Here is a 17,709-nt window from a genome sequence, read left to right on the forward strand (position 1 = left end):
GAACAGACCGTTCGTGCATTCGAAGGGGACTTCAAAGTTTTTCTGTAGGAAATTGACCGACCGCACAGCCCAAATCTATGGAACTGTTTTGGGCAGGGAAATGTGCTTGCGGTCGGTCATAAAGGACTTCCACTTAACTTTTTATGTACTGGGGGGATTTGTCTGATTTTTGGTTATGTCTGTATTTAATGTGTGAATATGTAGGTTTTATGTGAATATGATGCATATTTTTAAAGTTATAGTATATGTATAAAAAGTGTATTTTTTCTGCAGAGACTAAGTCCCGTTCGGCGATTCGAACGTATGCTCGAATGGGACTTCTTAGTCATTTTTCTGCCTGAACTGTTTTAGGCAGGAAAATGTACTTGCGGTCGGTCATAAAGGACTTCTGTCTAACGTTTTATCCACTGGAGGGATTTGCATGATTTTTGGTTATGTTTATATTTAAAGTATGCTGATTCTGAATATGTAATTTTTAGATTTGAAGATTGGACGTATATTTTTAAAGTTACAGTGTATGTATAAAAAATTTATTTTTCCTGCCTGTGATAAATTACATTAACCCATTGTGTTCAGTAATTATATCACAGGCAGAGGGGAGGGATTGTATGTGTTTGTGCTGGGTGTGCCTTCTGTTTTACTGTACGGGTGTCAGGGTACCTGTAGTCTCTACCTCTGAGAGGGGTAGAGACTTAGACGTTTCTCCTTCCAGAAGGTCCGTTTCTCCCGTTCCTCGCGGTTCCCTCGGTCGTTTACACGCCGGCCGCGAGGGAGCTACTTCCTTTTATGACGCGACGCTCAATAGCCGACGTCATGACGCTAATCCAGTCCGACCTGCCACTCAAGCCCGGAACACGAATCAGGACTCGTCGGAGGCGTGATTACTCTCTAGAGCCAGGGTATTTAATGGAGCTTTCCGCATTTGCTCATTGCCCTGTCATGGTTCTAGCCAGTCTAGTCACACAGTGCTCTTGTATCCTGATTGTCTTTTGGTTCTGACCCGGCTTTGTTATTACTCTCCTGCTTCTCTATTATCCTTTGACCTCGGCTTGTCTCTCGCTTACCTGTCTTCTCGTTCCCCCGACCTCGGCTTGTCTCTGACCATTCTATACGTAGTTCTTACGTTAAGTCCGGCCATTCTAAGGTCCGGTATACGTATCTCTCTACTCTTTGTACTCTGCGTGTTGGATCCCTGTCCCGATCCTGACAACGGGATTGGTTACATGTTGTCCCTCCCTGTGGGATGTCCCCTTGCATGGGGACTTGCATAAAAGTCTGTGTGTGTTAATTAAAGTCAGCTCATCTTGGACCTTCATGAAGTTTCGGCTCATGTTTGGGGGATTGGAGAACTACACTTTGGGGATTGCTATAATCACTATACTCCCCAGGGTATATTCACTAAGCTCTGCTAAGAGCTGGTTCTTGTTCCTGCTCTCTGGAATTGGAGAGGTTGACCTACTAGAACTGGACCCTGGTCTTGGGTCCAGAGTGGGTGGAGACGGCGAGACCCCAACCAAGCTGCGGTGGTTCGTGGGGTCTGCAGTGGTTATAGTGTCTGGCGGAGTGCTTGGAGTCCTCGGGAAGCACTAGGAGCATCCTTGAACGGAAGATATCCGGTCGGAGTGGCAGGTGATCCGTTACATTGGTGGCAAGCGGTGGGATGGCGTCCTAGTGCGAGGTAAAGCAGCTCAGAGACACCATTCGTGGAGTTACAAATTGAGGGCAACACTAGCACTCGTGCAGCGCCCCTGGGAGCAAAGGTATCCAGCGACTTGGAACAGACAGGTATGGAAGGCTCTGACTCTAAAGATGATTGGCTGGCCGAGGTGAGGCAGCAAGTGGCCCAGTATGGGGATGATGTACCCATGGAGATACGCCGGGTGATCTGGAACCAGGTCACGGACGAGCGAAACACAAGGCTGGCCAGAGAATTCCGGCTGGCGAAAGAGAGAGAGTATGCTCAGCGGAAGGAGTGTCACAGCAGCTGAGTAGAGGCTGCACCCGAGGAGGTTAGCCGTCTTCCCCTGAGGCGGCCGGAGGAACCCAAAGTAGTGGTCCTCATAGACTGGTCTTGTGAGGAACCACAACAGGCAGGTGGAGATGGGACCGAGGTCTCTCCACCGGGCCCACCGGGATGCTGGGCAGCCGTCCCAGATCCCCAGCAGCAGCCGGAGTTGCGAGGTGCGGAAACAGGTAGTCCTTACTCGCAAATGTTGAGAGACCTCACAGACTGGTCCTGGGAAGACCCGCAGATGGAGGTGGGACGGCGGCCTCTCTACCGGCCCTACAGGGATGCTGGGCAGTCGGCCCAGATCTCCAGCGGCAGTGTACATTGCAGGGAGAGGAGAGCAGTGTCCTCCCTCCCCAGCGGCAGGGTGAGCTACAGGGATGCTGGGCGGGCGGCAGTGTGATTTGCAGGGAGTGGAGAGCAGTGTCTCCTTTTCCCAGCGGCAGTGTGAAATGCAGGGAGTGGAGAGCAGTGTCTCCCCTCCCCAGCGGCTGAAAGTGTGTAAGGGAGAGGAGCTTGTTACCCCCTCTCCCCAGCGGCAGCTTAGCCCACAAAGTGGAGACACTAAGTTCCCCACCGGCGCAGATGGGACCATGGTCTCTGCGCCCCAGCTACAGTGAGTACGGACAGTCAGTCCTGCTCCCCAGCGGCAGAGTCGTCTACTGGGAGAACCTCGTCCCCCCTCCCCAGTGGCAGCCTAGCCCACCAAGGGTAGATGATAAGCCCCACACCGGTGCAGATGGGACCGTGGTCTCTGTGCCCAAACCACAGGGGGTAGGGACGGTCGGTCCTTTCCCCCTGCAGCAGGGCTGTTTATCCAATGGGGAGACAGCCTGTCTTTCCCTCCAGCAGCAACACCAGGTCCGGAGGGAGGAGTCTACTAACCCTTCTCCTCAGCTGAGCCCCAACCAGGCTACTCCCGTGGTAGCGCTGGCACCAGGGCAGAGTACCCCTGGTCTCTGCCCACGCAGCAACCCACCGATCCGGAGGGCTTGTACCCCCCGGACCCATGGTGGAGCCCCTGGACATGGACAAGCTACCCACTACACCAGGTACAGTAACTTTTCATTGTGGGTGGGCAGCACTACTGACTATGTTTTGTGGGTGGGTTGCTGGACTAACCAAGGCACTGACCGACAGAAGGCCAGAGTGGCGAAACCAACCTCGCCACTGGGCATGGGAGAAGCCTGTTTGCCCGCCTCCTGACTATGGCCCCTGGAAGATTTGACCCTTTAAATACAGTATTTGGGCATATTGTATTTTATTATGCTGCTGCTGGCCCTTTAAGAACCATCTGGGGACATACTGTGACTTTTGGGAACAATGCCCTTTTAAGACTATGGCCCCTGGAAGATATTGACTGTTAAAGAATATTTTAGCAGATTGGATTTTAAAAGACTTGCTGCCCCTTTAAATTGTATTGGAGCAGTTCTGCAGCTTTAAACTGGCACTTTGGATGCAGCCGAAGTGGCCGCCATTTGACAAAGGAACACGTGGCAGCGGCCATCTTTGTTCATTCGAACGAGGTCAGCGGTATGTGTAGCCAAATCCATGGAACTGAAATCGGCTACACATTTCAATGAACACCGCTGACCCTTACCTTCTCCTACACTCAGTTTTCAGCTGCAGAGACTAAGTCCCGTTCCGCAGTTTGAACTCACTGTTATACTGAGCCAAATGCACGAATGGCCCCGTTCGTGCATTCGAATGGGACTTAGTAATTTTTTCAGTGTGAAATTGACCGACCGCATAGCCCAAATCTATGGAACTGTTTTGGGCAGGAAAAGGTGCCTGCGGTCGGTCACAAAGGACTTCCAGCTAACTTTTGATCTACTGGATGAATTTGTAATTTATTTATGAAGATTGGATGTATATTTTGAAAGAAGTTATAGTACATATATAAAAAGTGTATTTTTCCTGCTTGTGATAATTATGTTAACCAATTGTGTACCATAATTAGATCACAAGCAGGGGGGAGGATTTTGTGTGTAATTGCTGGGAGTGTTTTCTGTAATGTACGTGTGTTATTGGTTGCTCTGTATAACCCTGTGGGCAGTACTAAGTTTGTGGATTGGGAATAAAAGAGGCTGTATGTGCCAGTACAGTCAGTTCCTGCTTAACCCTCAAAGTGAAGTGTCGTCTCATTATTGGGGGAGGATTTATTGTATGCTGTTCCAGTTTGACTGCTAGGAGTGGAAACCTATTCGCATGGTTTGTCCTATTCGGCTGTATACAGCATGCATATGCTTGAGAGAATTTATATGTTTCTCCGGTTCGGTGGTTGTGGTGTCTGCTGTAGTGCTTGGAGTCCTCAGGAAGCGCTAGGAGCATCCTTCAACGGAGGTACCCAGTCGGGGTGCCAGGTGATCTGTTACATGCGTCTTCAAGATTTCTCGAGGGCTGCACCGTTTCTATGGAACTCACTTCCCTCCTCCGTTAGATGCTCACCCAGTCTCCACTACTTCAAAAAATCGTTAAAAACCCACTGTAAATAGCTCCTGACTAACTCCTCTTCTGCAACTGTCACTAGCCTAACACTATCCTTACCTTTTTGTATCATTTTACCCCACTCCCGCTAGCATGTAAGCTCATTGAGGAGGGCCCTCAACCCCTCTGTCCCTGTGTGTCCAACTTGTCTGGTTACAACTACATGTCTGTTCGTCCACCCATTGTAAAGTGCTGCGGAATTTAATGGCGCTACATAAATAACATAATAATATTGTTGAAATTGAGGTCGGGACAGTATGACTGCGGTGAGGCTATCTCCCCTTTACCAGCTCCTGAACCTAAAGTTAGTTCTCTGCCCTTGTACCAGGACTTGAAACATACGTGTGCTCTGGATTTGTATGTTTTTACATTTACTAAACCGTAATTTCAAAGCTCACCAAATGTAACAGTTAAAAAAATAAACAAACACCTAACCTAGGCAAAAATAAAAAGAAATTTAGTTTCAGTATATGATCATACATTGCATAACCCTATCACAATGCCAATGTACCCCATTTATTGCCGGTTCTATCCTACCAACCTAATGACTGCTTTTACAATATTAATCCACTTACTTGGGAAATCCTTCCTCCTGGGAATATCCAATCTAGGCCAGGTATTAAAAAAACACTATTGTATTCTGTGAGCATGTTGGAACTTGTCTGTTGTATGAATTGGCCCCAGCAGCACCCTTATAATGTATGCATGTTCAGGTGAGTGCAGCCCTCTTGGAGATGAGACAGACAGAGCCATATATATATATATTTTTTATTATCTCACTTTAACACAAGATTGTAAAAATTTTATTCAGAATATTTCTTGGCATCAAGTGACTGAACATATATGAATGCTTAGATACAAATCGTACCTCTGTAAACAGAGATTTACTTGCTCACATGCTCTTAGATAATTCAAGATATTTTCATAGTTTGTTTCTCGATGCATTTAATAAACCTCCTATAACAATTTAAAGGACCACTCTAGGCACCCAGACCACTTCAGCTTAATGAAGTGGTCTGGGTGCCAGGTCCAGCTAGGGTTAACCCATTTTTTTTTATAAACATAGCAGTTTCAGAGAAACTGCTATGTTTATAAATGGGTTAATCCAGCCCTCAAATCCTCTAGTGATTCTCACTGTGAAAATCCCAGTGAGAGCACGCAAGCGTCCATAGGAAAGCATTGATAATGCTTTCCTATGAGACCGGCTGAATGCGCGCGCAGCTCTTGCCGCGCGTGCGCATTCAGCCGAATGGGAGGAGAGGAGGAGAATCGGAGGAGAAGAGCTCCCCGCCCAGCGCTGGAGAAAGGTACGTTTTAACCCCTTTCCTCTCTCCAGAGCCCGGCGGGAGGGGGTCCCTGAGGGTGGGGGCACCCTCAGGGCACTATGTTTTCCTGGCACTATAGTGGTCCTTTAATCATCTTTTATCTTACTACATTTGCGATATTATATCATAAAATATCACCTGAGAAAAGTGAATAGTAACATCCAAGCTCTTAACACCTCATTTTTGTTATCTGGTAGTTTAGAAAGAAATAAAAAAAAAACCCACAGGGGCAATTTTAAAGTATGGAATGTATGAACAGGATACCATTTAACATTGTGAGATATGTTGTCAAATAGATGTATTATGAATATCTGGTATGTTCATGGTATTCAGGGAATTGTACGGGCAGGATACCACCTTCTGTTTGTGAGTGGAACACAAGGCATTGAAGAGACATATTTAATAAGGCATAGTTAATGCAATTCTGGAGCAGTTGTGGAGCTTTTTCTAGAGGATACATTTTGTTTCTACTGCTTTACCTACATGGATAAAGCAGTAGAAACATCAAGTATCCGCTAGAACAAACTTCACAACTGCTCCAGTTTTGCCTTGATGAATATGGTTCAGAAGGCATATTTTGTAAAACCTCAACTGCTCTTTACAGGATAGTTCTTTGGGTAGATGATGTAAATTCCTTTGACTTTACTAGATTTTACTACAGTGCCTGACATGGATGTGATTCTGATACATTAGTGGTCAGTAAACCCATGCAACAGGTACCCATTGTGGTGAAGTACAGGCTATATTAAATGCACCCAGAATATCCTGTACAGACTGTTCCACGCCATTATTAACGAGCATCAGATCGAAGTGTTGAGCATAGCGAGAGCGAAGCAATTCTGAATCTGCACGAAGCTTCTGAAGAGCATCAGACTACAAAGGAAAAAAAAATAAACAAACAACATTATGAGGGGGAAATTAGGACAAAGTAGGGGATAGCAAGAACAGAACATGTGAAATTATAAAACATTGTTGATCATCACTTGAAACCAAAAAAGGTCCCTTTAAAAATATTTCACCATAGTTGTCCTTTGATGAAAATAAATGTTTTAAAGGAACACTCTAAGCTCCAAAATCATTATGGTTTAATGCAGTGGTTCTTGTGTAAAGGGACCGGGAATCCAAATTGGTCTACAGAATGGATCTCTCGGTTCATGGACGATGTACTCAAAATTTAGGCGACCGGTATTGGAAAAAGCTTTGAGACAAGCAAGAGAACAACATCAGAAAGGAAATAATTCCCCGAAAGAATTAACCAACCGAATAGTTTTTCCAATGAAACTACACTCTGCAAGCAAAGAAATCACTGAATCTGTCACTCGAAACTGGAACATCCTGCGACAAGATCCGACACTTCCAAAAGAACTGACAATTAAGCCAATGTTTTGCTATAAGAGGAATAAGAACTTAAGAGACCTATTGGTTAAAACAGATCCTATCCATTGCTATAATCCCTCTACGAAAGGGAAAGTTAATAATGGCTGTGTCAGATGTTTAGGATGTGTAACCTGTGGGCATATAATTCCTTCTAAGACACTGTCTCATCCTCATACGGGTAAAATTTATAAAATTGCCCACAGGATACATTGTCGCACAGAATTTGTTATATATAAACTCACATGTCCTTGTGGACTGAGTTATATAGGAAAGACAGAGACAGCACTGTGCGAGAGAATTAGGGGCCACAGATCGAGTATCCGACTTGCCTATCGTGATGGCAGGTCGGACAAACCTGTGGCCCGACATTTCTTGGAAAAACAACATCCACTCTGCTTTACGCTGTGTGGCATTTGATCATGTGCCTATGGCAGCTAGAGGTGGGGATAGAGGGGGAGACATCTTACAAAGAGAAACCTACTGGATAATGGAACTTGACACCATTTCCCCTAAAGGCTTAAACGAAAAATGTTCTTATTTCTTTTTTATAAATAATCCTCTACTCTTGGGTTAAATATTATCCTCCTTTTTTGGATATACATGTCCTTTCTCTCCAATTATATGGAAGAAGGAGTACTTCTGAGGGTCACTCTTGGGAGTGACCTTTGGAAATAATTCCTTAAAAATATTTTTTTAAATATGTTTTTGAAAATTTCTTTTTTAACTTTATAATAGATTAAATGCACCCAATAATGTTGATAACTATGACTGTAGACACTCACCTAGAACTATCTACATATCTGAATCATGATTGTTTGGAATTTGTATCTCCTGATGAACATTCTTCCCTTTCCTACCGGTCTGTTCTTTTGGGGCAGAATAATTATCCTTTGGCACGTATATTTAGTATATTTATACACTTATTGGCACGTATTTACGTCTCATATATTCTTTCCTCTTAAAATATCACCATTGATTAAGAAGGGAATACCCCTTTATAATATGTTACACATGTAAATAGTGAATACCCCTTTATAATACGGTACACATGTAAATATTGACTATATATCACTTAGGATCATTATATAACATAGGCACTTAGATACCCGTGTATATGTATCTGTATACCCTTTTGACATATTATACACTTATTTTCACTTTTTGTACATATACTTTCATATTGTGTTTTTTCACAGATTTTACACTTTTATGTCATTATCATTTTTATGATTAATAATTATTTTGTATGGTAGTTGCTTTATATTGTAAAGACAGGAGATGTGTGTAATTAACTGTACTCAGATTTTAATATGTGTGATTCGATAGTTCTTCTGTTTATCAGGATTTTCGGCAAGCACTAACTATCGGAATGTTAGAACCCGATGTCACCGAGAGGCTGGTTTCATTTCAGAAGGGAGATGTTCTCCTGATGGTGGCTGGAAACACAGTAGCAACCTAAGCTGAATGTATCAGCGGTTGCTAAGATACTGTGACGCTTCCTAGATGTAAACTCTGCCTCCCGATCACATGACGCGGAAGTTCATGCCGATGACAGACATGCGCAGTTGCGCCAAGTGCACGCCGAAAATCAGGGTGAACAGAACACAGCTGATAAGGTGAGTGTCTATTGGTTTACATGCTTTGATGTCCTATATATGTTTGCTTTTTGTCATGTTATATGCCTTTGGTGTCCTGATGAAAGCTCCGACCAGGAGCTGAAACGTTGACCTAGCAGTACTTACCTACAATAAATTGGATGAAAGAAACCCACGAGTGCCGGTAATTTTTTGATATTTTATAAATTTGGAATTTGGCACCTGGTATCATTTGTTATAGTTGGAGTGCAAGAGGTTTCCATTTGTTTGTGTGTGTATATATATATATATATATATATATATATTGTCAGGGTATTTATAACGGCAGACATTTTATGCTATGATAGAAATACAAAGTGTATATTCTGAAGTCACTTTGAACAGACCAGACTCCATTTTGTTATTTTCAAGTTAACAAAAGACACGAAATTTCTATCCGTTCTCTAAAACTTGCCAGAGCTAATGGAATGTATAGTATAAACAAACCAAGTGATAAGAGACTGTCTAGGTGCTAATGGAATAGAATAAATTCTAAACCCAGACATAGGTGACAGAGAAGATTAAATAATTTTATTTCTATATCTAAAAAGATCCCATTGTGAGTGGAAGTTGAAATTAAGTTTAAACTGTCAATTTTTAGAAATTACAGCAGAATTTGCAGACACATAGTCTGAAGAAAATTCAAGAAAACTGTTTGATCTGACAGAAGACTTGAGTTAGGGCAAAAACATAGATAACCCAAAATGACGTCAAAATAGCCACCAGGAAAAGTTAACTCTTTCCTGGATAGGTATGTTTAGTGGGACGAGACTGCCATCTAGAGTCCAAATACTAAATTTATTATTTAGAAGGAACCACACCTACAGTGTTGCTATTGGTTCATTAGCCAGTGACGAACAGAAAATCTGTCCCTTTAAAAGTTAAAACAAAGGGAAGAGAGAGGAAGCATTCAAAGAATCAGGCAATCGGAGATCAGAGTAATCAAGAAAATCAGGAGGGAGAAAGCAGTCGGGGGCAAAAGAGTCGGAAGCAGGCTAAGAAAGAAAAGACAGAGAAACATTCCTTGACACTTAGCTACCTGAGAACATCTGGTGAGAATATCTATTAACTGGTAAATATACTGGCTTCAATTAATTAATTTAAATTAATTAAAATTTTCTAATAGCATGATATATGACTGGATAAAATCACGATCAGATTTCGATATTTAGAAATCTTAGTTAATAAGAAATACATTATTAAACTTTTATTCTGCAGATAAAACACTAATTCTGTATTTATGTGACATATCACATGTTAGCATATCGTGACATTTATCCAGCTGTATTGATTTGCTCTAAAATAAGATTAAATATCTGTTTAGGCAAATTAATAAAAATCAGCTTATAGAATATGTAGATTTCTCATTGGATGAATTCAAGGAAATGACTAATGAATGGTTAAATGTTATTTTATTTAAAATTACATAAGAGTAGATCTTAATTACTTAGGAGGTCTAGCCAGCATTGAAAGGGTTATTCTGTCAGCTAAAGCTTTTACAACCTTATGCTGCATTCTCTTCTCTGTGTGAAACTTTCACATTCTTTCTCTGTGAAGCCTATCGTAAATCAGTCTTGACAGCTAAATGCTGTAGATTCTAAACTACGTTAACCATTAGGAGATGTTTTTATATTACCATATTGTATTGCATACTCATGTTATACTGAATTTCCATTGATTATTGTCATGCATGTTACTCATTATTATTATTTAAATTGCTAAAAATAAAAATGTATCTATTTTTATAAACAAATGTGATTTTATTATATGGAATACATTTCACTTATAATGATAACGATCTTTGGGATCTGAGAATTAAAATAGTGGGTAATTCTCAACTATTTACTATTATTATCCCATAAATATCCCCACAAATTGGAGGCACGCTGCTGAGATTGTTTAAATTGAAATTATATTCCATATACAAATAATAATATTTGTAATTCATGCAAATATTAATCTTGATATAGAAAAGACGAGTAGTATTGAGTGCTATTCCGACCGGGGTTGTATATATATATATACATACACACTTTTACTAAGCTCTCTGCACTTTCGTCAGCATACTTACCTGATGGTAGTAAGTGACGAGCAGTATTGAGCTCCATACCGTTTGTGGTGCCAACCATCTGGTACTATAGCCACTCTCTGCCAGTACTTACATTTTTTTTTTTTTTTTTAAATGCCTTTTTTTTTTTTTTTTTTTTTTTTAATTCTTTATTTTATTGTGCATAGCAAGAAAATGGAGCAGGTAAAGCCACAACAGCAGTATCTGCCTTATCTGTCAACACATAGGAACAATTGCGTGGCAAGTTAGAACGTAGCACATTTTGAAATTTTATATAACGAAGTTTAATCGAGTTATAGATCAACTTGTCAGTTATAAGTGACTATTCATTATGTACACAGCGTGGTTTTCTGACTGACTATGGCATATAGTTTGAGGGTTACAAGCTTATTAGAGTAAGTTTCCACCAGGCATGGTGCGCCATCGGCATCTTAATGCAAGAGATCAGCACAGAAGTGGCATTCACATTGAATATGAGCTTAAACATTAACAGTATCCTAAACATTAGCTTTAACTTTAGCCCTATCGGAGAGGGTGTGCAGTGGATTATTTTTAAGCGAAACAGGCTTACGTTTAAATCAAGTGCATTGAAAGTTAAATTAACTACATGGCATGGCGGTTCGGAGAGGGTCACTTTGTTGTACCTATGCCATTATTATCTGGTATGTGTAGCTTTGTGCGATGCATTTCAATCTAGTGTATTAAGGTACATCAGGTGACGAGTGTACAAAACCCAACAAAACATGGCACAGTTAGTGAGGGATATGCCTTGCCATTGTGGAGAGACAGTCTAATTAATTCCTCACCCCCTTCTTATAGCCAGTCCAGAGTACCCATGAATGCCCAGGAAGATAAGGGTCAGTAAGGTATGGGTGTACGGTGTGCTGACAATCCATATTTTTGAGTGAGAGCCTTTCAGTGTCTGGTAGGGGTGTCTAGGTCTCTGTCTGCAGCTTCAATTGTTATCAGCCGACGCCTGTTCTGCTGGGCTTTGTGTGGGCCTCCTGGGTCAGCGTTCTCCCGCTCTTGCGCCGCGGAGGGGCTCCCCGCCTGTGACTCCCGACGGTATTGAGTCTCCCTGCCTCCTGGTAATCGTTACGGCCGACACCGTAAATTTGCAGGTGCGGGGTTGCGCCCTGCTGGGTGGGGGTTGTTGGGGCTGCCGAGGTGCTGGTGAGTCGCGTGAGCTGGCGTGTCTCTCCCTGAGGCGTGGGGACGCACCCACTGGGGCCCCGGGTACCTGGCGTTGTTGTTCTTCGGCATCGGCGTTGTCCGAGAGCCCTTCTGGATGCGCGAGGGGCATTCCCGCTTGGGCATCGCCGGGTTGCTGGGCGGATCCAGGCTTCTACCTCACTCATCGCGTTTCGGAATGTCCATTTCTGGGTATGTAGCTTGGCCCAGAGGCTGGCGCGCATCTGGTCATGGAACTCCCATGTGTGCCGTGGAGGCTGAATTTGCATGCGGGTTAAGGTTGGCTGAGTGTGAGCCGCCATCTTGTCTGGGCCTAGGCTGGCCCATCTCGCTTTGGGTGCCATAGCTTGGTCATGCTTGGTTGCGGGGGTGTTCGCCCCCGTCGAGGACCGGGATATCCCCCGCCGGTCCAGAGGGGGGGGCAGCAGGGCAATGCTGCATCTAGGCTTTTGTGTCGGTCCCTCGGGCCTTGGGTTCCGCTCCACTACAGGCTGCATGGTCGGCCCGGGCCATTCCGCTTCACTTCGGTGCCGGACTGGTATCATTCTGTTCCGCTTGATTTTGTGAGACGGATTCTGGTCACCGTGTGCTGCCAGCGTTGACGGACCGGTCGGTTGTCGCTTGCTTGTGCTCAATGTTGCTGGAGCCCTTAGATTGTGCGTCCGGCCATCTTGGCTGTCAGGCCCCGCCCCCCAGTACTTACTTTTTATACCAGCAAGTTCTTTCAAACCCTTTCTAAACCTCTCTTTCCTATGACTAAATGCCCATGAAGGCATTTTTTCCTACTTTGTAGCAATCCTAAGGCTTTGATTTGTATCTCTATGGCGCTCTCTCAGCTATCACCCTATGCTGGACTAGATATTACCACACTCCGTATCTAGCCAACAAAACTTCTGTAGCATTGAGAACTATCAGGATCAATAGGATTTCTATGATCCGTGCAATAGTTATCCCTCTATACGGACCCCCCAAAGTATCTTGGCGTGGTGCCAAGGGCTACACTGCTTACCGTAGCACCTGTGAAATTGCTGAGACCGCTAGACTCACTTGTACAGATCATCCCCATTGTAACACAGTATCTATAACGATACATTATTACAGTGACCACCTCAGGATAACTTGGTTAACTTCCTGTAGCGCTAGAGATTCACTAAGTGATTTCCTACTGAGGCTTGGACACTTCCTGTAGCGCTAGAGATTCACTAAGTGATTTCCTACTGAGGCTTTGACACTGGCTAATAGTTTGGCTATAAGGTCTGGACCACAGGGATTCTCAGAGGTATATCCTCATCCCGGTCCATCCAGACTACCTGTACTGGAACCGACAAATTATTTGAATGGTTGTCACTACAAGCTTACCATTTTAGTGAGAGATTTAACTATTATGGGAGTATTGGTGTAGTGGATCACACTTATCGTGGCAACACATCTTCTGCTACACTTTGTGTCTTTTTGTCCTCCCAACCCTCCCCCATTCGTTTTCCTGTTTCCCACCTCACCCCATAGGTACACGCCTCCATAGGTGTTATATCCATTACTCTGGCTACCAGCTACTAGTTAGCCACGATACACTGGATTAAATACACTGGGGACAGTTTACCTTAGGAACGTTTTTCTGTTACTCATTAAATATTGTTTTTTAAACGTTTTATATTCTAGAGCACATTATTTTGAATAATTGTGACACTTGACGTTGGGAACGTCCCTTGTGATACCAATATTCACTATTGTGTTTTCATTCTTTAGGACAGTGTTCTCTCTCTTTGTTCTTGTTCAAACTTTTGAGGGTTACCCCCTCTCTGTCCAGTTACATTATAATTATCGTATGGGCCAACCCATTTTCCTATGATATAGAAAAGAGTTTTGTATTGAGATTAAATCAGTATATAGAAATATGGCTGAAAGCGCTTCATCTCAATCAGAGAATCGGAAGAAGTTAGCGGAAATACAAGGTTTTCCCTTAAGCATCTTATATCAGCACCTAAATATTAAAATTGATTATCCAGAGTGGATACTCCAAATAAAAAAAAAACAGGTTGATGATTCGATTCATGATAGATCGGCTGATTCACCTATGGTTAAATATTTTAGCAACATAGACGAAGAATCTTCAATGCGATCTGTTACCAAATCATGCCCGTTTTTCATATTGGGTTATTCAATCATGTTAAAAAGGCATAATGAGATTGAACTTAAATTAGACGAATGTCAAAAAGACCTGATGCTCGAACAAAGAAGGTTCAACACTTTGTCTGATGAAAATAATGTCCTTCAAGCTCAAAATTCTGACCTTTCAAATAGACTGGAAGGAATGAGCAAAATGGTGGATGATTATGATCAACAGATAAAACAGATACAGAAGCAGTTAGATGAATATCAAAAGTAAAGTGAAAAATTACTGGAAAAAAAACCCAGGTAATTCTTCTCAATTCCCTGATATTCACACACCAAACCAGCTTTTCATAAAACAGTCTCTAAGAAAAGATGTGAGTAATTCTAAAAAAACACCTGTAGATTCTTGGCAATCTTGGGCAGAACAGTTTGAAAAGACTGTCCTGGCTAAACTTGACAGAGGGAATCAGACTCAGGTTGATAGGAATGAAAACAGACATGGTTCTGTACACTGGCAGGATTCTGATGCTGATCAGAATTGTGACAGTGAAAGAAGCTCAGAGTGATGGAAGTGAAAGTGATTGCACTATCCACTCTGAAGGCCATGTGACTGATATGCCATCTGCACTGTTGTACGGGTCTAATTCCTCTTCAGCAGACAGATCGCATAGACGTTTACCCCATCGCAGGGAAAGAAACAGAGATCGCAAATTAAATATGCCTGTTTATGAATCGCCAAAGGTTATTAAATTCCTTAGAGAAACTGTCCCACAATTTTCTAGAGGTTCAGGAAACATATCTGAACATCTGGAAAATTATGATAGAGCAATGAATTCATTGGGCATGTATGATGACATTCATAAGAAATGGTTCATTACATGGACCTTTGATTCAATGTGCAGTGTTTATCTAGAAAGTCTTCAAGCTACAGTTAATGTCCTGGTCCAAGATGAAATATGAAATAATCATGGAATATGGTAAGTATAAAACCATTGCTTCTGCAAAGAAGGTGCTTTATAACTTAAAGTGCCGTCCAGATCAAAGCTCCAGAGAATTTTTAATTACTCTTTAGAATGCATACTCCGGGGCCCAAAGAAAACCCAGGTATGAAAGCACAGACTTCAAAGATCTGTATTTTCATGCCATGCCAGTAAACATACAAATGAATCTCGCAAGAGATTATGACTGTAAGTTACCGTTAGAATGGCTAGTCAGTCAGTGCATGAAATTGTATACTATACACCATGCACATGACGAAAATCAGCAAAAGGTTAAGAAACCTGGTGATAAAATGGTGTCAGAGACTAAAATTCAGTTAGGTTTAGAAACCTAACAGAAAAAGAGGACCTATTCTGAGGTTTTGAAAACACCAAAACCTCAAAAACAGGAAAATGCCAGAAGCAATTCTGCAAACTCCTCTGACAATAACTCTGAAAAATCCAATACCAATGGGAATAAACGCCCCTGGGTTAATAAGAACCAAGGCAATTCCCAATAGAGAAGGAATCCTCAAGGAAATAGGAGATATGGAAACAGAAACAACCAATCTGCTTCCAATAACTCCCAACAGTCTCAGCCATCCCAGCCAAATTCTAATGGGCAAAGACAAAACGGCAAGGGGGGAAATAATTTGCGTCGTCAGGTTGGTCAATTGACAGATCAGATGGGCAAATTAATGGAGCAAATAACAAAGATTAACCAAGTCTTTGCTATCAATCCTTTTTTAGGGACAGCTCCAATTGCAGAGCCACCTGTGCAACTGCAGCAGCAACAACAAGTGCCGCAGCAAATATAGCTACAGTGACTAAACAGGCTAGGTTGTCAGTAGATGTAATACCTAACCCTGTTTCCTTTCCAGGCACTAACAGTCAAATAAACGATAGTTGTGTTAGGAAACCTATTGCCTATCCCGTCACTTCACTTCCGGGTCAAGGAGGCGCAACGTGTTCCTCTGCTTTTTCATTTCAGCCAAAGGCTAAAATAGCCCCAGCAACCACTAGTTTCCAGGATCCAGCCCTGAAAGGGTTAACTGATGAGATGCCGACCACTAGTTCCCGCTTGACAGTTCAAGATATTCCTAAAAAGGATGGGCCTGTGGGTAAGACTGAGCATTCCTCAGTACAGGTAGAAACTACTGCTGTGACCGGTAATGTATGGAAAACAAGTAATATGTTGACACATTCTAAATTCTTAAGTGAATTAGAAGAACATGAAGGAAGGTACTACATGTCTGTAGAAATACAGGATTCGTTACCCCAGCCTTTCAAAGGGTTAATAGATACTGGTTCACAAGCCACGATCTTATCCAATACCTACTTCCAGCAGGTAATGGACTTAGCAACGGATAAGCCGAAGCTAAGAGATTTCCCCAATGCTCTATTGAGTGTTGGAGGAAATGCACTTCATGTTATTGGCAATACCTGGTTAAAGTTTAAAATAGGTAACAAAACCTTTAGACACCCGGTGATAGTGGTAGATCTCCCCTATAACCGACTGATTCTGGGTATAGACATACTCAGAAGACTTAACACAATTATTGACTGTGTGAATGGAATTGTATGGTCACAAGCTAAGGTTCCTATAACCTATGAGAAATCACATGTACAATCTGATCGTAACTGCCATGTAATAGAAGAAAGACCTGACTCAATAGAGGTACATTTTAGGAATGGTCAGTCACCTGACGTGACTATCCTGCAGGTGAATGATGCAATCGCACCTGTAGATGAGCATTCCGTAAGAATTGCTCCAGAGAGGATCCAGAATGTCTCTCTGGAAGGTGATGTTTTAACCATTTCTCTCCACAGGGACTATGTTGAATCTGTAGATCTGGCAGGTCATGCTCAATTCCTTGCCAGAATTGAAAGGGTTAATGACAACTTATTCTTTCCTATTCAGATAAATGACTTAGGAAGAAATAGGAATGCAAAGCTGGACTTAAAGAGTGAGAACAGCTATATTAGCAGAAGTCTGTTAAAGCAGATCGCTCATCCTAAAATGATCAGGTACGCTTCCCCACATGACAGGTGGATCCAGAACCTGGATGGCGAATCAGAGAGAGTCACAATGTGATAGCAAAATGTTTACTATCTATTTCCATTGGAAATAAGACAGTTAAACATTTCTTCCGAGTGATAGACGAACCTCGCTATCAGGTTTACATTGGCAATGATGTCATACATCGCTTTGCCATACACCTTGACCTGATTAATTCCAACTTGTGGACAAGGTTAAAAGGTAATCCTTGTGGATACCTACACAAGGAAAACACCCTGAAATCAGGACAAATGCTACCTTATGCGGTAAGTATCCAAGTACCTGATGACATAAACATTCCACAAGGGACAAGTAACTTTCTTTTACCCATACAGGTCAAGGAGGGTCAGAGATTAGAAAACTCTGATGCCCTAATCTGTTTATCCAACAGGATACAACAATTACACCAATGGTAAGTATTAGTAAGAATCCCACCTATATAATGGTCAACAATGTTACACCCAATAGTGT

General features: G+C 42.4%; 1 protein-coding gene across 2 annotated transcripts in view; it reads right to left on the reverse strand.

Annotated features, from left to right (window-relative positions):
- Positions 1–5,911: 5,911 nt before the first annotated feature.
- MPP1 (MAGUK p55 scaffold protein 1) overlaps positions 5,912–17,709 on the reverse strand; it is a 188,140-nt gene continuing 176,342 nt past the window's right edge. For both annotated transcript variants that reach the window (XM_063432380.1, XM_063432379.1), the window contains one exon: positions 5,912–6,693. In XM_063432380.1, the coding sequence (XP_063288450.1) occupies positions 6,517–6,693 (177 nt within the window). In that variant the 3' untranslated portion in view covers positions 5,912–6,516. The remainder of the gene's footprint in view (positions 6,694–17,709) is intronic.

This window comes from Pelobates fuscus, chromosome 9 (genome assembly GCF_036172605.1).
Source record: "Pelobates fuscus isolate aPelFus1 chromosome 9, aPelFus1.pri, whole genome shotgun sequence".
Taxonomy (NCBI): domain Eukaryota; kingdom Metazoa; phylum Chordata; class Amphibia; order Anura; family Pelobatidae; genus Pelobates; species Pelobates fuscus.